Consider the following 21,459-nt stretch of genomic DNA (forward strand, 5'->3'; position numbering starts at 1 on the left):
AACCAGGTCCAAGGACTTCCAGTGCCCATTCCAGGCGGTCGTGAGAACAGAAAACTCCTTTCACGGCCAATCCAAACAGGATTGTTATACACGTTAAAAAAAGAGGAGTTTTATAAAATCTTCAAATATTAAATGTATTTTAGAATATATTTATTTTATAATAATTGTATTGAGCAAAAAACAATATTTTGATAACGAAATCAACTACGAATAGTTGCAGTAGTTTCTTAATTCATATGATTAGAATAAGCATGCAGTCAAACTTGAATTCAAACCACATAGATATGTACAATCAGTGATTTTTGCAAATTGTGCCAAATAAGTGCTAGTGAAGTGTCTTTGCTGCGGCCCACGAAATTCATGCGAGATTAATTATGCAATTCAGCCACTGCCATTAAGTTTTCTCTGTGCACAACTCCCCTTTTGAAGTGGCGCGGTAATTGCGCAAGTGCAGGGACTTCTCTTCGGACTGTTACCTGAATTCGTTTTATCTGAAAGAGGTAATTTTTTCAGATTCCGGCTGGGTTGTCTTTTCGTGGGGTGTCTTTGTGTTCCTTTGAACTCGTAATCGCAACAGGAACCGGAGCAGCACGTTGACACCCATGGTGCGGACTAAACGCTCGAAAGCTGAGTTCCCATTCCCGGCTCTGTTATCGCACGTCTCGTTTTCTTTGCATACCTTTCAAACGACTTTTGTGTTCGCCGTCAAACGGAGCAGATAAGCGTAATTATTAAAATATTGTGCCCGAGGTTTGTTTACGTCCCGCGACTGTTTTCTCGCGGATTTGTCTAAACAAATTATGCATAACTTTCGAGCAACGGCGTCTGGAAAGTCGGGCGCTGCATTCGCCAAGTCGCTATATCGTACATACATATGTACGTACAAACTATATGTTGCTTAGACCCAAAGTAGTACTCAAATTCGAAAGGATGCCTTGGGTTATCTGATTCGCGCGGAGTAACCCAATCCGCAAACCATCCAACTGCCGCACCTGTGCAATTGCCAAAAGCGAGAGAATCCAAAACAGCAGAGGGGCTAAGAAAGAAAGATAAAATTAGCCACAAACAGCTGTCGGCCATTTGGAAGAAACTTGCTCCTGCACTGAGAAAAAAGCTACTATCTCGGCCCTGATATTAGGATCGCTTGGAGAAAAGGGCACGTTTTGCAGGGAAAGCATTATTCGCTAAACAAATTACAAGAAATTGAACATGAATATAAAATTAGAGTAGAGAATAAACAAAATACACGGAATAAATAGTCTGAACAGTTCGTATTTGTGAGGGTTATTTTTTTCGGTGATCTTACACCGCTTATATAAACAGAAACCAGGCACTTGCGTCTTAATAAAATGCAAACAGAAATGCACAAAAGGAGAAAAACAAATACCAGTGAATATAAATAAATATTGTGTCCTATGCAGAAAGGCCGCTCCACTTGACCAACCCCCACCCCCTTTGCATAGAAACAACACCATTGGTTCGCAAGCACGAGAACATGGCCAAAACAAAGGAAACACGTTAACTGTTAGTTGGGCACATTTGCTTATCTCCTGCTGCCCACCGATGGTTTTGGAAAAAATTAATAACATTTTGAATGTTCTTTAGCGTATGTCCGAATTATTATTGTATCTGGTTTACCACTAAATGTCAAAATATTTGATACACATTCATGAAACCATTATACTTGCGTTTCGGAACCGCTGTTCCTCTTTATAGGTATGTCAATATAATGCGACAACTGTTTTCAATTGGTAAACAAGAAAAAACGGCTGAAAACTTGTAAAACTTTTGACTCACTTTGCCTGAATGTCTGCATTTGTTTAGCATGCTGCTGCTGCAATTCGAGTTTTTCGCTGCCCACTCACAAAAATATTTTCGTTTTCTTTTGATTGGTGAACTGCATGGGCGTTCCTTGTTGTGTGAATGAATCTGAGTTTGAATGAGTCCGCGACTCGAGACTGCTGGATCGCCCACTCGAGTGGAATCTTTCGTAACCACTTTCGATTTTTTGGGGTTCGTCCTAATGAAAATCGTGTCTAATCCAACCCGAGATTGGCCTCAAGCGGTTTCACTTGGGGTGGGTTGCGTGCGGTGAATTGCGCTGGAAGAGAACGTGGAGCTCATTAAAAAGTATAAAACTTTATCGCTGCCCTGGGTGAAAATGTCAAGGGTTGAGGCCTGCGAGAAGCGACACTAAAATGTATTTCCTTCAATTCTCGTTTCTTTTCCGCGACTGTGTGTATTAGTTATGGCGGGGCTGGAAAATTAGCAAAACCAAGATGCCTGTGGAATTCCTCGGCCCGCCTGAGCAACTGGCCTTTTCTTATGCAAGAAAAACAAAAGCTGGGAAAAACTTTTCACGCTAACGAGACTGGAAAGGCCGGAGAAAGGCAGAGAAATCCCCTTTGCTGATGGCCACAAAGCTGTCATGAGGAAGCAGAACAAAACGTGCTGATGGAACCAGCAAACAAGAACATAACAAACATGACAAAGTACGGAGTAACATGTGCCGGCTAACGGCACTCCGGTTAATCATTAATAACCATTGGCCATGGCCAAAACGCCCAGAAAACCGGCAAGAGAGCGGGTGTGGTTCTGGTGTTAATGATAGACAATGTCCGGGCCTTTGTTCAAATTAGTAAATGCAAATTTACCCACCTTAACATTGGGTTGTTGAGAATTTCCGTACTCTAATGAGTTGAGAGCAAGTTGGGAACAATGAATCGGTTTAAAAGATTAAAAACGCTGACAAAACAGCTCTATAATTGCGTGAACACTTTAAATAAAACTTAAAGAAAAGCAAATAGAAGCAAATGTTATACATTTCTTCTTGACTAATCGCAATGCGTTTTCTTTTCAATTAAATTATCCTGAAAATCTTTAAAGTAGGCTACTCCTACACCTACAATAAGCTAGTCAAACACTGTTTTATTCAAATGACTAATTCGCTGAATTTTGTGTGGAATTGCGCTGGAAAAGAAACACCACACCGAAATGTTCGCCAATGGGTCATGTTGTGTATCTCGACTTTATTTTCGTTTCGGCTGCCTTGCCATGTGTAAACATATAATTTTATGCACAAATCGATTAAACGCCGCTAAATGCCGAAAGTCTATTTCGGGCGGGCAGTTGTGTTTACAGATTTGTGGGCGTTTGCGTTGCGAAATGGGTTTTGTGTTCCACATTCTCCCGAATTTCAGTTTCTTTGGGCAGTTTCAGCTGCCTGATAACTTCCGATCGATACCCATCGATTTTCACATTCGTGGCCAAAACAAACGCGTGTTTACAGTGCTACTGATTAGATAGTGAAGCCTATCAAGCTGGGATGGCTATCAACTTCAATTATCGATGAATTGGCCTATTTTACAGCGTGTTGAATGCGCAGCCCGCGAGTTATTCAATTAAATTCATATCAAAGTAGCCTAAGGAATGAAATAGGCAGATATTTCCCAAGGCTTGCTCGCAAACATAAACACTGAGTGTTTTCCTTTTCGCTATATTTTATTCATAGAAAATTTGGGTTAATGACGTGCCATACGCGTCACTGGGTGTGGCAGGGGGAGGTGGGCGGGGCGGCAGTTGGGGGAGAGAGCTAAAGCAGATGCCCTCACAAACACAAATCCCAGAAACATCAAATAGAAAATGCAGTGCAAAGCACAGATGACGCTAAAGATAGAAACCCATAGATAAACATAAATGTTTGAGCGCATGTGTGTTTCTGTGTTTCAGCTGGTGACGTTGTCGATTCCGTTCATATAAAACTTGATCTTTTGATTATCATCGTTTTATGCGTTCTTTTCGCTTTTCTTTTCATCGCGCGACCACTCGACACATTTCATTCGATGATCGGCGCTTTCCTAACCCCGGATCAGAGGAACCAGACCCCCTTCTCAAGATGAGAGATCCCGAACCCCAGGCCACCAGGCCCCCAGACCAAGATCAGACCAAGGGCCGAGACATCTCGACACTTGGCTGACCACAGATGGCCGCAGTTGTTGGTGTCAAGTTGTTGATACTCGTAGTTGTTGGTGAAAGTGTAAAGTCATGACGGGCCGTCCGCTGCTGATGCTGATGTTCAATTTGCCGGCCACAACGTATCGCTTTACTTACAAATTACAAGACATAAATCCGCTAAAAGCCAACCTGACATTGAAGATTTTCACCCGCACCCGCACTTCACTTTTCCAAGTATACAAATCCCCAAGGCAGCTGTAAAATTATTTCTTTTACGAAATCCCAACCAGAACTTATGGGACAACAAGCCTAAGAAAAACAGAACATCATAGGCCGAGTGGATAGGAAAGTCGTTGGCAGTGCATTAAAGTGGTGGGCTGGAAATTAGAACTTTGAGATCTATTTTCAGGCCGTTCAATCTTTCTGTTTTCTTTGCGTGAATTGATTAAACACAGAGTTTTTTTCTGAAATAGATTTTTAGAAATAATTCTATAGATCTATAAAATTCTAATAGATCTTTTCTTAAATTTATAATAAAGATACAGGAAATTTCATTTGAAGAAGTACAAATCTGTTCGTATAGTTCATTGTTCATGTTCTCTTAATGCATAAGTTATCAGTAATTATTTTAGAAGTGCTGAGGAAATGGTTTCAAAAAGAATTAATGAGTCATTATGCTACGCGGTGGGTACGCTCAAGAGTATAAGTACTCCCTAGTTCTGGCTTAGTCCCCAGAGTTATTGCTGCAACACGTTGTTGGTCCACCCTAATACTGTTCATCTGCATTTACGCACAGCAACGCCATGTCCAAAGGGGGAAATGCAAATGGGACAGAAATGGCGGTGCGTGTGCTCACATCTTTGGTAAGCAATTAACGGCAGCAACTCTGTGTGTCTGTCGCCCTTGAGAAAAGTGTGTGCCACACTTGCCTCCTCTGCTTTCCGTTCCGTCAGTCAAGTCACTTCCTGCAATAGAAATCCAGACAACATGCAACATAAATGGGGTACAGACGGGTACAGATGCGGTCAAGACAATAGAACAGCGCTAATAGGTCACTTTTGGTTAGTTGGCTATACTTACATCTTGTACTTTAGCATACCCAAAATTGATAATCAAACGCTGAAGTTTAATAAATTAAAAAAAGTGAATTCTATTTAAAATATTTATTTTATGGGTTAGACCAACAAATAGTGATATTGGTTTTAGCTTATCTAAAAATCTCATGGATGCTCATGACTGCTCTTTTTTTGACAACATGTCCATAGATAGACATCTTTTGTAACACGTTTCTTAAGCATTTGATTTAAAAGTAATACAAATATGTTCATTAGTGTCTGACCTTTTAATGTGATCTCTTCTATAGCGAACGAACTTACGATTCCCTGGCTGGTGCGCTCCAACTTCCTCCCCATTTCAACCAGAGCAGCCTCCGTTTATTTCAACAGAAACCTCAGAGATAGAACCGCAGATATAGAGCCGCACAGAGAACGGCAGTTAATAGGGCGGAAAATATGCGTTGTTTAAACTAAAACGCATGCAGCATAATCATCAGGCGCAGGAAAAACACCACAGCGTCATCTTCTTGACATTTGAGGGAGTATTGATGCGGGTTCCCTTTGAAGCAAGATGCCCCGCTTCCACCATCAACTTCCCCTTACACAATATGCCCCATTTGCCATGGTTGGGCCGGGAAAAATGTTTTGCTCTTCTTCTGGGGCTACTTTGCGAAATTGTCGTTTTCCTGCTTTTGTTTTTATAGCACGATTTGGCAATTTGGACTTTGGCTACTGCCAAAACAGATTTCCCGATCGCATCACGATCTGCAGGCCTGACCTTAGGCTCGTTTTGTGGCCCATGCTCTCAGCGAATTTCCCAAGCCCGCAATCACGAGTTCATCTCTATGCTGAGAAAAGCTCCTATTTCCGCCGCATAAGTAGCGTAGACTCGATATGAGCATGCACTACTTGTCCAACCAGTTTGGGCTTATGATTTAAATGCAGCCGGTTAACTGGGTCAATGTTTCGTGTATATATGCCCGACTATATGCCTCTTAAACCAGATTTAACGCACTCCATTGCCGAAAACAACAACAAATTATTTCCGCACTGCAAAGGAAACTGCAACTCTGCGGCAGCAACAGCACCAACAACACCAACAACACCAACAACACCAACAACACCAACAACGGCGACAACAAAGCGGGCCTGTCATCGTTTGCGTTGTGGCCACAATTTTATCTCGAGAGGTCATTTACACTATTTAGCTAAAAAGAAGCGAGGGAAGAAAAGAGAGGCAGCAGAAAGTCCACTTGTACTTCCACGATGTTTGTAAGAATGTGCGTCACTCTGTTTCGCTGCCAGTTTGGTATGACCCGTCTAGATACCCCGTACTTATAGGGCATCTATCTAAAAGAAACCAACCAATCTGACTGTTTTAAGATGTCTAGCTTAAGCCATTTAGTAGTGCATTAAATCAGTGCAGTTTTGTTTTTCTGATCGATTGGATTTTCTTTTAAATTTACCTTGTATATTTTAAAAATTGATATAGTACCTTGGTTTTTCTATGGCTATGTTGCTGACAGAAGTCCAGTATATGTACTGTACTGTGATCAGTACTCGAACCTAATTTGTTGAAGGTTCATATAGGAAGAAGTTTGTGTTCGTTACGTACCGAATGCTGTTATTCCACTAATAGTAATCTCTTAGTCGGAAAACTGTTTCGCTGTCCTGCTTGTCCGACAAGCTAGCACTTTGATGCTTTCTTCTGCGTTTCACGCAGACATAGACGAAAGATACGCAGTCTGGGCAATCAGCTCTCGTTGTTGCGTCTGTTTATCACTGGGCTTTGCTTCCTCCACGCTTGAGTGTCTATTGTGAACGCTTTCTGAGTGCAACAGAGTTGCACAGACGTACATACAAAGAGACGAACAAGCACTTGTACCCAAATAACTTCCATTGGAGTTGCCGTCAATGTCGCAATCAGCCGAAAAAGAACTGAGTTGAAGAGATACGGCCTTAAAAGCCGACTGGAGATCCGAGCAGCGCTTTGGCCAGTTCCTCCCGGTCGAAGGTTATTGCTCGAGTGGAAGTACCTGCATATGAAACGCCTCTAATTGCTTCCAAGGCTGGCTGGCGTTAGATTTCTCTACTTATCTGCACTGAAAGCGCCATGGAATTAGTCACGTATAGCGAACCCACAAATGGGTCAAAACTATTGCACTATTGCACTTCCCGCATGGGAGTCGTTTACATGGGTCTCAGGTCCGGAGTTTCGATTGCAAGCCCGTAAATTGTGTACGCCACTTCCTGTACTTCGTTGGAAGACATATCAATTATCAATTAATAATTAGCAATTTGCCTCGCTGCATGAACAATAAATCAAAGAGTCATATCAGCAGGAGCCACACTCACGCACTTAATTTGGGTCAACGATCCCCAAATAAAGTTTTATAATGTGCCTACGCCAGCAGGGAACTCCCACTCTCCATCGCGTAGTCGTATATTAATAAGCCTAATTAAGCATAATTTCTTGTTTGGAAAGACGCTAGTTTACATTCGTGATTATTTACGAGAGTCGTATGGTGCGACGAATTTTAGAGACTTACGCGGGATGAGACAGATTTCGATCGGAAGTGTGTGTAAATCTGTTTGTAAAGCGTGGTTATTTATAAATAAATATGTTTCCCTCTTTCCAGATCACAAGGAAATCACAAGGAAATACTGAAATAGCTTGTACTTTCCCTTCAAAATGAAAGATAATAAATAATCAAACGTAAAAGTCACCCCAGTAAACTGATACCGAGTAATTGAACGACGAACGAAACCAATCGACATCCCTACCAAACCAGCTAACTCTAAGAAACATGGATCTAAGTCTGGAACGCGATAGCTCCGCGCTGGGTAGTCTGTTTCAGCAGATTATCAATGACATGAAGGTGAGTCTTTCACTTGTTATTCTACAGTTTCTGCGGAAGTGCAATGTAACTTTACACACGAACCCCGAAACTGAATGTTCCAGGAACTTTGAAACATTTTGGGGAAGCATGTATACATATGTATGTATATACTTGATCACGGGGTCAGTCTTCATTTAGCAGAAAAGCCACATGTCTCAATTGCTTGTCAGTGTGTCAAGAACTTAGAATTGGTATGAAATTCGCTCGTGTATAAACAAAAGGCTGAAGCAGATAAAGATGAAGAAATTTGATCAGCCAAGGCCGGAACAAATATACAAAAGCCCAATTAAGTTATGGTACAAAGCGATAAATAAATGCAAAATAAATGATTTCCTCTAGTTTAACAACAAAAACTGCTTAGTTTTTCGTATCTCTTCTAATTGATTGAATGGCAAGCAATAAAACTGCCAAATGGAATCCATGAAAGTCACAAAAAAATGCTCGGCATTTTTCGCATGTATCTACAGCCGTGTCGAAACACAAAACTTTATTCCGCGAACTTTTTGTTGATTTTATTTATCAATAATTGATTTCATTGCTATCTGTCCAGTGTGTGGTATCATTAATTTATGGCTTCCATGACGCCATTTGAGGCAACTTACTTTCAAACAAAATGTTTATTGCGCTTATATAATGGCGAGCCAGACAATTTCATTTAACAAGCGTAAATTAACGCCGGGCGCTCGGTGTCTCGGAGTGGGCAAATCGTTATCGCTGGCTAAGCCTCTTGGCAGAGAATTAATGGAACGGGCTCCCCAAATCTAACATATTGATATAGGATGTTATGTGACAAATGACTTAAAGGCACGAATTAAAGGCAGGTATAACACTAACTTCCTTCTTATTTCCACTTTTTGGCTTACATTCCATTTGTATAACAATCGGAAGAAACGCACTTGAATATTGTCGGTGGCATTTTTGAATCGGACGTACCTTTTCAACACTATTGCTATCGTAATTCTATTGCTATCACTATTCTATCACTTGAATATTGAGTCATATCTTGAAAACTTTAAATGAACTTGTGTCCGAAGCTCTTAAGTCTTTTCCTTGGCTGCCAGCGCATTCTTAGTTTGTGATTTTAAATCTCCCGTCGCTTTTGCTTCATTTGCTATGCCGAGGAAAATTACATTTTCAGCACATTGTGATTGGAGTTCTCCCGCCAGCTGCTCGCAGTCGTCCCATGGACGGACGGACAGGTGTTGGAATTCACTGTGTCTTGGGTCTGTCGGCGGCATAGTACCGAAATAAACTGTCGACGGGCAAAGGAGAGATGAATCGCGCCGCCGTCCCGCCCGCAGCTCACTAATAATAGGAAAATGCAAGGCAACTTCCCCCGGGGAGTGTGAGCCGAACTCTGGAGGCAGAAGACTGCTGTCAGATGCGGGCTATTGCATTTTGTATTTATGAAATTTGGAAATTGTTCGGCACGCAATTGTGCAGAAGTTGCTGCTCTTTTTCTGTGTTTTCCAACCTGAGTGTGAACTAGAGCAGAAACACATACTCGTACCGCCGCAGCATGTGCAATATGAATGGCTACATGGCCACATACTCGTACATTCGTCTGTGCTCGGATCACCTTACCAGGTAATTCTTGCTGCCTTGCCATGGTCTGATTTTGGCCTGATTCATGGCAAGAGATTGCTGGCGTTGTTGCTTTGTGGGCAGATCCGCTGGCCAACTTTTGCTAAGCCGGCAAATGCCATTGCAAATGTCACAAAGCTGTACAAGATGCAAATGAGCCGCCGGAGAGAGCGGACAGCATTTACCCCCGGTGTTTGCTAAAAGGTTAAGTCGAAAGGCAGAAGGCTGTGCAGTAGCACAGACACTAAAATTAGCTTCGTTTTAATTGCTTGGCTGCCTCCCCGTCTGACTTTGCTTTTTCTACCATTCTTATTTTTTGGCAACAGACCCGAACAAATTTATGCCCATGCCGAGGCAGAAACAGAGACTTGTTTGAGGCTGCCGCAATTCAATAAGCGTAAAGCCTTACAATATTTGCTAATTTCATTCTGAAATAGTTTTTCCTAACGGGATACCCGCAGTTAGCCGGCAACTAAATGCGGCTAATTCCCAAGTTTATCCACGCATGTGGACTGGAATCGAAAAATGAACAATTGAGTAAACTTAAAGGTTGTTAACTTTACCCAACCGCTTCGCTCCGTTGGCTGCATTTTGGGCCAAGTGTGGCAAGTGTGTGGGATGGAGATACCAAGCTGCACCACTCCATCATACGTCGAGTAATAGCCGGATAAGCAGACAAATTGTCACATTTTACAATAGGAAATCTCAGCTGCGCCATCATCGGATGGTAACCGAAGACGGTAAAAAAAACGCACTGCAGTTTTCGTTATGAGTTTTCCGCAAAAGTGAAATTTTTCTGCTCTCTGAACCCAGCTGAACTGAGCTGAACGTGTCGCTTTCTTCACTTTTGCGGCTTCCACCCTGTGGCCCTGCAACAATTGCCGAGTCTTTAATTTGCTTACGTTGTCCGGCCGGACTATCAAACAACTCTGATGTTGTTAAGCTTAAAATAATTTCATTAGCTTTGTGTTACCTTGCAAGATAATGTATGCTCAGTGAAAAAACTGGTGTTACATGATATTCTAGTTATTGTATATGTTTTATGAGCGGTGCACTAAACAAAGATCTATAAACATTGAAATAAATGGATCTTGCTTTCGCAAGCCGCAGTCTAATACGCTTGCGAGTTTTTCCAATTAAAAATACTCTTAAAAGTACAATTAACATAATTCTTCCCAACGATTAACGAAGCTCTTATTCAGCGTTTCTATGTTACTAGAAATCATAAAAGTCCCATCATCTTTTAGCAAGTATTTGTATATTTTAATGTAACTAGATAGAATGCTATAGTCGAGTTCCGCGATTATCAGATACCCCTTACTCAGCTAGTGGAAGTTCGAACGAGACATTTCTTAATTTTCTGGATATTGGTAGGAATGGCGTAAAAAACATTAAAAAATAATTAAATTTGCGGGTGGTAGAGTTGGCGTGGCAAATAAAAATGAAAAAATATCAAAAAAAATTTCAAAAATGTGGGCGTGACAGTTTTGGTCGGTTTCTGGGCGTTCGAGTGGGCGTAGCAAACTTTTAACAAACTTTCGCTGCGGCTATGTCTCTGGATTCTGCACGCCTAATCTCAACTTTCTAGCTTCCATAGTTTAAAAGATCTCGATGTTCATACGGACGGACAGACGGACGGACGGACAGGTCAGATCGACTCGGTTATTGATCCTGATCAAGAATATAGTTACTTTATATGGTCGGAAACACATCCTTTTTGCCAGTTACATACTTTTCAACGAATATAGTATACCCTTTTACTCTACGAGTAACGGGTATACAAATGGAATATTTTATTGTTGATTATTTTTTACTTTTGTTACATAAAATATTTTGAAAATTTACCTGTAAGGACAAATTAGATAAAAAATAGAATTTGAATGACCAACAGAAAAAGCTTGCTACATAACGATTTTTATAGTGGCCATAGTCAATTATTATTTCGCACAAATACTGTTTTTGCATTTATAAGCTACAAAAGTAAGAAAAAGGTACACCAGGCCGTATATGGTCATGAAGCTGGCTCCCAGAAAGAGGCCAATGGCTCCACCAAACGACATTATCAACTGATCCGTGCTGAATACAACCCGCCGGTTTATACCCATCTTCGAAATGTGCAGCTTGACGATCAGCGTCCGCTCGAACTTCTCGCCGGAGTAGTTCACATCACCCTGAAGAGAAGGGTACATTGGATTAATTGGATTTTGGATTTAGGGATACAACTCTCCTTCACTTACCCCAGCCTGCTTATCGACTTTGAAGATGTTAAAGGTTCCCTCCCGGCACGACGGAAAGCAATGGCATGGTCTTTCAAGCCACTTGGAACGGGCTAGGCAGAGCATTCCAGATACTTTGCAGACCGGAGCTTCGGGTGCTGCTACATAGAAATATGGCTTGCAGTTGCATAGGCTCAATGCCCACTTGATTCGGCACTCCAGTCTGCAAAGACTCGGGTGATAGGGCTACAAGGATTTTTTCTTTTTTGATTGTGCGCATTTGGTAAAGGTCTTGAACTCACACTGTAATACTGCAGATTGTTTTCGTTACTGTAGCGACACTTGCGATATGCCAATGGTAGATTTCGCACCTCACTTTCCGCCGATGTGGAATGTAGCATAACATCGAGAACATTGGAGCTGGCGACTTTAGCATCAAAAACGAGTGTTCGCATGTCGTCGGGTAGCATCATTTCGTTGACATCATGAAGGTACTTTAAGGTTGATTTCGTTTCAAAGTGTATTCCGAAAGTAATAATAAATTCTGTTTACCAGAAGAAGAGGGGCCATAATGCTATTCAAAGGCTTTAGAGACGTGATGCAATCACTGAAGAAGCCGCACTGTTGCATCGGGTCCACATCCATTGTTTCTCTAAGATGTAAGCGATAGGTAAAATGATGTAAATTCGTGATGTCCTATGCATCATGACATTGATTATTGTAGGTAATTATTGTACTATTTCAGAAATATGTGCTCAAAAAATATAAAAACTGATGATTTTCTGTTTAAAATTAAATAACAGTTTATAAAAAATCAGAGAAGTGGGTTTTCAATGGCCCTTTTAATTAAGACGCTGACTTACAGTTTGCCATAGGGATTTCCGTACCGGGTTAACTGGCTAGATGTTTGGCACAGACCCACCTCAGTAATGATTGGCGCCAGGACAGCAGGTATATCAACCGGTATAATCTTTTTCTGCAGCTCCAGCAAAATGTTCAAGTAATTCACGTTGTCCAAACTGGTATCATTATCGAAGGGTTCTAGCGTTTCCAGTGTGGAGTACCGAAGACCGTTGATGGCAATCAAAAACTTCCTATAGTATTCTGCTTTTTCTTTGTCTTTACTGGGATCCACTCCCCAAGTTCTTGATAATAGGTATTATTTTATATTATGTTATATTATATGAAAAAACTCACTGATTTATAAGCCTTGGGATCTCCTCCTCATCGTAATAACTGGGGCAGATTGTTATCCCCACGTGGGGGAAGTTGCGCAGCCCAAAGAGGTATTCGTATTCGTAGACAAGAGGGTTGTCCCGGAACCGGTACCACTGGCTAAGGCAGCTGCTGATAGCGTAGTAGGCCGAGCCCAGGATTATGAATGACCAAAAGAGGCGCTCGGTCCAGTGGAGATTCCTGCGGACGATGTAGGGCATGCCGTGGATGGAGGACTCCTGGCACAGCTCGGCGAGCCAGTCCGGTTGCTTCGACTGACTCCTGTTGGATTCCATGATGAACTGAACAGAAGTTCAGAAGTCCGCGTACAACTTTTTAGCGACCCGAGTAATGCCCCCCAATGTTCATATTCGTGGACACCTTGTTTGATGTGCTCAATTATAGACTTTAATGGTGTTTTGCTGTATGTTCAGCATGCATATAAAATTGTCATGATTAGAGCTGCTTTACAGTTCCACGGCATTCCATGCAAATGGACACTGGTCGCTTTTCATTGCGCTTATCGAAGGCCTCCAGTTGGACTACCAGCTTGTAGCGCCCTTCCAGATTCGGAACATTCAGGCTGCTCTTCAATTCCAGGACGTAGTCTTTGTACTTAATATTGGCCTAAAAGGTTTTTTAAGAAATGGGCAGAAGCAATTGGAGTATTCCCAAAACTAGTAGGTACTAGTAGGTTTCTTACCCCTGGTGTGGTCAAGCACTTTTCCTTGATCTCGTCGGAGTTGCTGATATACTTTGTCCAGAAATTATACCAGTATTGGTTCTTATCAAACATGTTTTTGCAAAAGTTATTGGAGCTGGCGGTAAACATAGTCTTCTGCCAGGTGCCCTTATCCAGGCGATAGACTTGACCAAACATCTGTGGGATATTCAAATGGTTTATTGGCAAAAGTTCCCTTAGGGACTTACTTTCAATGTGTCTCCAGGCTGGACATCTTTCCAGACCACCTTGTGTTCTCCATCAACTTGAACTTTCGAACCAAGGTTTTGTATTGTAAGAGAGGAATTTTCAAACAGCGCTTCAAAGCTGGCAGGATTGCCGGGCTGATTCTCGCAAGCTGCTAGAAAGCCATCGTCGTCCAATGTTAACTGGTACTCAGTCGCTCCAGCGAAACAGATGACCACTTGGAGCACCAGGATCATAAAAGTAGCCTTCATTTTCACTAGCTTTGTTGGGTGCAAAGTGCCAAAAACTGCACCTTATATACAGCTTAGGGTCGTCAGTGATTATAATTGCACAATTTATCCAGTTTGATAAAATCATTGTATTTAATAATTTCAAAAGGGCGTATCTTGTTTGGCACGAAAATAAGTATGTTGCCTTCGTTTGAGAAGTGCGCGTGCCAGTTTTGATATTGATCTAGTTTTCAATTTATTGACTAAATACTAGGCGAAGATCTCGTAGAACGAATCTGTTTATAACCAATTGATATAATATTTTCCCGAGTTTTGACAGACAGCGAATTCGTTTACCTGCCCGGCTAGCTCAGTCGGTAGAGCATGAGACTCTTAATCTCAGGGTCGTGGGTTCGAGCCCCACGTTGGGCGATGCATTTTTTTTAATTCCAAATGAATAAATAATAAAAAACAATTTTCGAGCTTCCTATTTAGCAATTCAATTTATCCTAATTTATAAATGGATAGAAGTCTTGATTGCTTCTTTTCCTGCATCTATATTTTCTGTAAGTGATGGGAGACATTTAAAAACTTATACAAAGTTCAACTGAAAACTTATGAGTGTATTAAAACTTTTAACTACAAATAAAACAAGATAGAATGCTATAGGCAAGTTCCCCGACTATTAGATACCCGTTACTCAGCTAGTGGAAGTGCAAACCAGAAATTTCAAAAATTTCTGGAGAAGCGGTAGAAATTGCGAGAAAAAATAAAAAAAGGAAAACAAAATTTGTTCAAAAGTGTGAGCGTGACAGTTTTGGGCGGTTTCTGCATGCCCTAATCTTAACATTCTAGCTTTTGTAGTTCTTGAGGTCTCGACGTTCATACGGACGGGCAGACGGAAATGGCCATATCGACTCGCCTATTGATCCTGATCAAGAATATATACATATACTTTATAGTCGGAAACAATTCCTTTTACCTGTTTTGAACGAATATAGTATACCCTTTTACGCTACGAGTAACGGGTATAACAGATACCTGGAACATCACAATTCGGGAGCGTTTTAGGCAGGTTTATGATCTTGATCGATTAGATCCTGTACATATCAATGTTCATGATTCTGTAATCACCAAGTTTGAGCTTTTATCGCAAGTGCCCGGCTAGCTCAGTCGGTAGAGCATGAGACTCTTAATCTCAGGGTCGTGGGTTCGAGCCCCACGTTGGGCGAGACAATTTTTTATTATCTTTTTTATTTATTATTTTATTGAAAATGTTTTCTAATTGCATTCATTGAACTTTTGCATTTATACTCTGCGCTTAGTTCACGTCTGTGGTTGCGTGGGCTATAAGACGAAAGTCAATTTCAACTTTTTGTTTATTTATAGACGAGACCTAATGAGTTTTTATTCATGTTGGCACTCGCAGCTGTTTTCATTTCTATGACAATGTCCCGTGTGCTTTCTCTCTGCCCCTCGCGAATATCGTTGCAATTTTGAATAGTATGAAAGCCATTTCAAGGCTGATTCTCAACTGGAAGTGGCAGTTCACTGCGCCACCGAACAGGATGTCGACAGGATGCCATCATGCATTTCATATGTGGGGCAAGGTCCTTATCCTATGGAAACAATGGTGTTAGTGTGTACAATTGTTATTGGCCATCTGCTTTGTTCGGAAAAAAATGAATAAATTATGCAAATTGTTTTTTGTTTAGATCTCGGGGCAAACATGATATGACGCAGGTCACTATCGTATTGCAACTCGTTCCATATGTTTGCCTCCACCCACATGGAGACAGTGAAATCTGAGATCAGACAAGAATGCGGAATGTATTCCCCTTCAGACTCCACAAACAATTGGAGAGCCTGAGAATCATATTAGCTGTATTAATTACTTTGCATTATTCCGTAAATAGCTGTGCGGGAACAATTCTGGATGCTGTTCCCTCTGTTAATGTGGAAAGACTGATGTGGCTTGGTGGCTTGAACTGTGCCGAGTGCGCTGCATGTACATATGTATGTATAATGTCAGCTACAACAGCTATCAAAGGGTAGTTAATTAAAAAGAATATGAACATGCACTTGTGATTCACAAGCTGTGATTAAATTGCGGAATGTGTCCAGTTGACTTGTTGCGGGTATTTCGTTGTCGCCCAATCATGCAATTTGTCATATTTGTTTTAATTTGCAATGCCATAAGCCAAATACTACACAGAGCAGGGTCTTCTGAAAGATTTTAGCATTCCTGCTACATATTTCGCTTAGAAATTGTGAACTGTGGCTAAACCTCTTCGTATTTTGCTTATACTAGATTGTGTTAATGGATAAATTGCGACAATTTACATTGACACTGGTTTCCTCGAAGCTCGTCATGGTTAAAGTGAGCTTCTTGCTTTAAATGTCGATTTGAAATAATGACGGACAAACAAAATGGTTGCAACTTTGTCGCATGTCGAGTGGATATATGATGGCATACCATGATAAAAGTGCTACTATAAAAAGGGTCCCATCCCACCTTGTGATACCATTGTCATCATGAGAACTCTCATGCTGCTCATATTTGGCTTCGCCAGTTCCTGGGCCGCGGACTACGAGCTGTTGCTCGAGGATCCTGATATCTTCTCACCCTGCACCGAAGCGCCGCCCGGATCGATTGGATTTCACGATGCCTTCGACACTGGCAATCTGGTACTCGACCAGGACACGGACATCATTCACCTCTCCGAGAGTGTCACCACAATCTGGGATGTGGAGCCCACAGATCGCATATCCGTAATTTCCGCCTTCCTAAAGCGAGGTACACTGAATAATAAGCATTTGTTCTTAAGGCCAAGTTTACAGTAATGCACTACAACCGCGGCAGCTGGGAGCCAACTGTATTTAGCATGGCCACTCCGGATTTCTGCGCCTCTATGTTTGATGAGAGCCAGTCATGGTTTAAGTACTGGACCAAACACATTTCAAACCGCGAAGAGGTGATGCAAAAATGCTTTAAAAATCGTGGTGTGAGTTGTCCTGCAATCAAAAGAGTCAATCTCTGGCGCAGTGGTTTAAACTTGGAATTTTGTTGCAGACCGTTGTGAAGCACAATCCGTTCGATCTGCGGCTGCGTCTAACGGACATCCGTGGCGCTTCTCTGAGGGGTCGCTATAAAGCTGTGGTATCCCTCGAGGCTTTCGATGAGAAGGACGTACCGCGCCGTAATTCCATTTGCTTCGAAATTAGGGGAGAAGCCGAAAAGATAAAATAATCTGTCCAAGGAGCGGAGTCGCTAACCAAATAAACAAGATACGCCCAGGATCTACATGTTTCGAAAATTAAAAATAAAATATATTAGCTATCCCCAGCTGCCACTACAAAGAAAAAGTACTGTAATTTGAGAACAGATTTATATATTTTTTACTCGTAGGAAAAGGCTACAGTTTATTATGCAAAAAGTGTTTAAGAGGCAAACCTATGAAGTATATATATTTTTGGTCAGATTCCCTAGCCGAGTATTTCATAACCGTATTTCCGTTCGTCCGTCCTTATGTTGTTGTGATCTCGGGAGCTGTAGAAGCTATAATGATAGGATTAGGCATGCAGAATGCAGAGACGTAGGCGCAGCGCAACTTTGTTTGAGACACTATCATACCAAACTTATCACTTACCAAAATTTATCACGCCAATGTCTTACCATTTTCTATCGGCGTACCAAAAACATGTCGAACACGCCCCTGCTTAACGCCCACAAACCGCCCACACTTTTGGAAAAATTTTAATTTTTTTTTGCTTTTTAACATTAATATCTCATTTGTTGTTTTAAACTTGTTAATTTTACAATGGCTTGTTTTCTTTTCAAATCATACATGGCGTTAATATGCCAATTATCTTGTTTGAGTTTGACAATATTTGATTAAGATGATTGTTTCATTCTTGCATGTTGGGTCGATGTACGATGGCATGTCATGATTAGAAAGGGAATCATGTTATAATGTTGTATGGATCAAAAATATACCCAATGCCATTGTCGCAGTGGCTATAAAGAGTTCGGGTCTCACATTTTTTGGTTCTATGGTCATCATGATAGTTGTGCTGCTGCTCTTATATGGAGTGGCCAGTTCCTGGGCCACTGACTACGAATTATTGCTCGAGGATCCGGACATATTTTCGACGTGCTCCGAAGGTCCGCCCGGATCCATTAACATTCGCCAGGCAATGAATTTCGACGATCTTGTAGTCGACCAGGAAGCGGATACACTTCATTTGTCCGGAAACGTCACTGTCATTTGGGATGTGCAGCCCACCGATCGGATTACTGTAAAACAAACTGCAGTTTCGGAATAATCCAGGATTTTAATATCAAAACTCTTGCATTCGTGTAGGCAAAACTTGATTTCTTTCACTACAACCGAGGTTCTTGGGAGCCCACTATTTTTGGCATGGCCACCCAGAACTTTTGCTCTATCATGTACGACAAGCACCAGTATTGGTATAAATATTGGACAAAGTTCATTGCCAATCGCCATGAGGTGGAAAAGAAGTGCCTCAGAGGGCCTAGAGTAAGTGTAGTTCAAGCAATTCGACAACCTAATATGGTAGAATATAATAGCATGTCCCAGTTTGGTGTCACAAGCCACAATACCATTTTGTTCGTACAATATTTTGCAATATTCCGGTTTCTTTCAGACCGTTTTGGTACACGAGCCCTTCGATCTTATACTAAAACTAGAGAATTTTAATGGACCTCTTCTTCGAGGGCGGCTTAAAATGGTCGTATTGTTTAACGCCGTGGATGAGCTGAATATACCGCGTCCAAACCCAATTTGTTTGGAGATCAGAGGAGAAGCTCTCAAGTTGAAGTAGTTAATGGAATGGACAATTTAGTTGGAAATTATAATTTTTTTTTTGTTATATTAATATAATAATTATATTGCAATATATTAAACTTATTATCCTTATTATAAACATGTCTCGACACTAATTAAATTCAATATAAATATTTTTATCAGAATGACAAATCGTAAACATCGTTTACACGTTACGTTTTTCTTAATGTATGGTGGCCCTCCATATTTCCATGAAGCTCACTTCTTGATCCATTTTGTTTTGCGGTTGGTGGCACGCGTTGAACGCAACTTGAGTTCAAGTTGCGGTTTCCATAGCTAGCTGCGTGTGGCAAGTATATTCTCGGGTATCGACGAGACTAAGGAGATAGGGGAACAGAGGGTACATTATTACCCGTGTACTGTCTGTCGGAGATTCAGGAGTATTTTTTTTTGGGGTCACGATTGCCGTTGTTAGATGGTGAAAATGCAAATACAACGGTCGGTTATTGGATTATCCGATGATGATTGGCACAAGTTCCGATCGATTCACATCGCACCAATCGTTTTACCAATTTGCAAAGCTCTTGCCAATTCGCGGAAAATGATGTCCAAATTATTCTTGGATATTTGCGAAAACTTTCGGGCGGGAACACTTTTATTTCATATTCCCGGCGAATAATTTTCTACTTTCTAAACCAAAGAGCCAGAAACAAAAGCCGTCTTTAGGTGCAAATTAGCAGCGCACGATTTTAGAGCCCCCTTCGAGCAATCCGGCAAAATCAACATCTGGCAAAAACCGAAATTGTGGCCGCGGGCAGTCATATACGAGTATAGTACGTCGGATCTCATAGAAAATCAATCAGTGCGGACTTCTGCTTCGCAGGCTCTTGGATTTAGCATAAGATACGGCTCTTTCTGGAAGCCGTGGCTTTGTTCGCCAACCCAAAATACTAGCAATGTAGGACGTGGCGACGGGATGGCTCTGAACCCGTTTCTTGGCCATCTCCGCCTCTTTCCACCGAGCTGCAGCTGGGAATCTTTGGGGAATTATCGAGGAGCAGCTCCGAAAAAGCAACAAAATTGCAGCATGAATGGGGCTGTGAACCAGCTGGAGAGCCGGTCCGTGTGGGCTGCTTTTGTAGGCTATTGGAAAGATCAAGAGTTTATAATGCCAGCCACACGTTTTTTGTGTGTTGTGCATGTTGTGCTGTGTGCATGGGTGTGGGTATCCCCGTGGTTGTGTGAACTTTTCCAGTTTGCTCTGCCTGGCATAAATTGTGGGTTTTTAGGTGTCTAGCTCACTGCCTTCCCGGCCGAGGTGGCTTGCCAAGATAAATGGATACACATGGGGAGGCTGTGGTGTACTATACATGGATGCACCACGTCCGTTGCACTCGCTGGCTTCTCCTGTGCTTAGACTCGATTTCGATGTCTGACAGAAACTGGAAAGTGTTTTGAATACAACCACGTACAGCGGGAACGGCTTCAGGCTCGAAATCGAGATCTTTTAGCTCGATGACTGGTTATTAAACAGTAAATATGGACTACTTCAACAGATTGGGTAAATGATTTAAAAGTAAATGCATTCATTTACTATATGGGACTACCCCTAATACTATTTACAAAACGTATCAACGAATGTATACAACGTATCAGTAACTAACTGAATTGATCTTGAAATCAAGTTAAGAAGGTTTTTCCATAGCTGCGACACTTTTACTTTGCGGTGTAGAACGCTGATAGCGCCTAGCTGCTCTGCAAACCAGCTCCGTTCGCCCATTCATAAGGCGATACCCGAACTGGGATTGGGACCAGCTGAGCTCTCTCCCAACGCCAGCACAAAACACAACATCCACGCCAACGCGAACTGTTTGGGCCTGGTCAACGTAATGACAGCTTCGCGTGTTTTGGCCCGCGAGTGGATGGCTGGCTTGTTGGTAGCTCGGCGGCATGGTGGCTATATCGCTCCACGACTATAAAATGTTCATTCACAAAATGCCGCCAAGACGCCCACGCATTCGAGGCAAGAACCGCTTATCAAGTTGTCGCTGGCGGTCGCTTGTCACACACAAAAAATGGTTTTGCAACAAATAAACAATAATAATTTGCATGTGGGCCGTGTCTTGGAAACGCGGTTCAATCAGTGAAAAAATCAGCTTATAAGCTTTGAAACATTTTTGTCTATTGGAATTTATTCTATACCTATCTCTTGGGTAATATTTCGATTTTCCCCTATCCCACACATATTCATTGAATTTATCTAAATGTATAGGTTGATGATATCATGGCAAAAGTAATACAATTATTAGTAGATCCTAAGAACTAGATTACATTTTGGCTTAAATTATATTTATAGGGAGTGTAACTAGTACTTGCCAACATAATAGGTTCAAACGTACTTTTTTCGAACCAAATTTATTATTTATTTTATCTCTCATGTGGAGTTTTTCGACAGAGGGAACGTAGTCGCTGGAATTGAACAATTGTATAAGGTTTTTGTTGAACTCAGTGGTTGCATGGCAATATATATAACAAAAAATTAAATAAAAGCTGGCAAAAAAGGCCAAAAATCGATTTCCGTTTAGTTTTT

General features: G+C 41.5%; 5 protein-coding genes and 2 non-coding genes across 23 annotated transcripts in view; 5 read left to right on the plus strand and 2 right to left on the minus strand.

Moving 5' to 3' along the window:
* LOC6542895 (MTSS1-like protein) overlaps positions 1-21,459 on the plus strand; it is a 37,240-nt gene that overhangs the window by 1,025 nt on the left and 14,756 nt on the right. For all 17 annotated transcript variants that reach the window (XM_026979457.1, XM_001970669.3, XM_026979456.1 and 14 more), the window contains exon 2: positions 7,649-7,888. In XM_026979457.1, the coding sequence (XP_026835258.1) occupies positions 7,817-7,888 (72 nt within the window). In that variant the 5' untranslated portion in view covers positions 7,649-7,816. The remainder of the gene's footprint in view (positions 1-7,648; positions 7,889-21,459) is intronic.
* Positions 11,351-13,220, minus strand: LOC6542194 (sodium channel protein Nach). The gene is made up of 6 exons (XM_001970665.2): positions 12,907-13,220; positions 12,573-12,854; positions 12,262-12,361; positions 12,012-12,203; positions 11,731-11,955; positions 11,351-11,664 (listed from the first exon to the last, which is right to left on the minus strand). Exons 1-6 carry the CDS (start codon positions 13,218-13,220, stop codon positions 11,431-11,433), a joined length of 1,347 nt encoding a protein of 448 aa, XP_001970701.1. The 3' UTR covers positions 11,351-11,430.
* LOC6541460 lies at positions 13,310-14,133 on the minus strand. The gene is made up of 3 exons (XM_001970666.2): positions 13,855-14,133; positions 13,628-13,804; positions 13,310-13,551 (listed from the first exon to the last, which is right to left on the minus strand). The coding sequence occupies exons 1-3, from the start codon at positions 14,101-14,103 to the stop codon at positions 13,381-13,383; spliced, it is 597 nt and encodes a 198-aa protein (XP_001970702.1). The 5' UTR covers positions 14,104-14,133; the 3' UTR covers positions 13,310-13,380.
* Trnak-cuu lies at positions 14,421-14,493 on the plus strand. The gene has a single exon. It is a non-coding gene; the product is annotated as a tRNA-Lys (tRNA).
* Trnak-cuu lies at positions 15,220-15,292 on the plus strand. Its single transcript has one exon. It is a non-coding gene; the product is annotated as a tRNA-Lys (tRNA).
* Positions 16,375-17,593, plus strand: LOC6541653. The gene is made up of 3 exons (XM_001970667.2): positions 16,375-16,833; positions 16,890-17,066; positions 17,135-17,593. The coding sequence occupies exons 1-3, from the start codon at positions 16,597-16,599 to the stop codon at positions 17,309-17,311; spliced, it is 591 nt and encodes a 196-aa protein (XP_001970703.1). The 5' UTR covers positions 16,375-16,596; the 3' UTR covers positions 17,312-17,593.
* LOC6542775 lies at positions 18,115-18,949 on the plus strand. Its single transcript, XM_001970668.3, has 3 exons — positions 18,115-18,360; positions 18,426-18,602; positions 18,730-18,949. Exons 1-3 carry the CDS (start codon positions 18,115-18,117, stop codon positions 18,904-18,906), a joined length of 600 nt encoding a protein of 199 aa, XP_001970704.2. The 3' UTR covers positions 18,907-18,949.

This window comes from Drosophila erecta, unplaced genomic scaffold (genome assembly GCF_003286155.1).
Source record: "Drosophila erecta strain 14021-0224.00,06,07 unplaced genomic scaffold, DereRS2 tig00000055-arrow-pilon, whole genome shotgun sequence".
NCBI classification, from domain to species: domain Eukaryota; kingdom Metazoa; phylum Arthropoda; class Insecta; order Diptera; family Drosophilidae; genus Drosophila; species Drosophila erecta.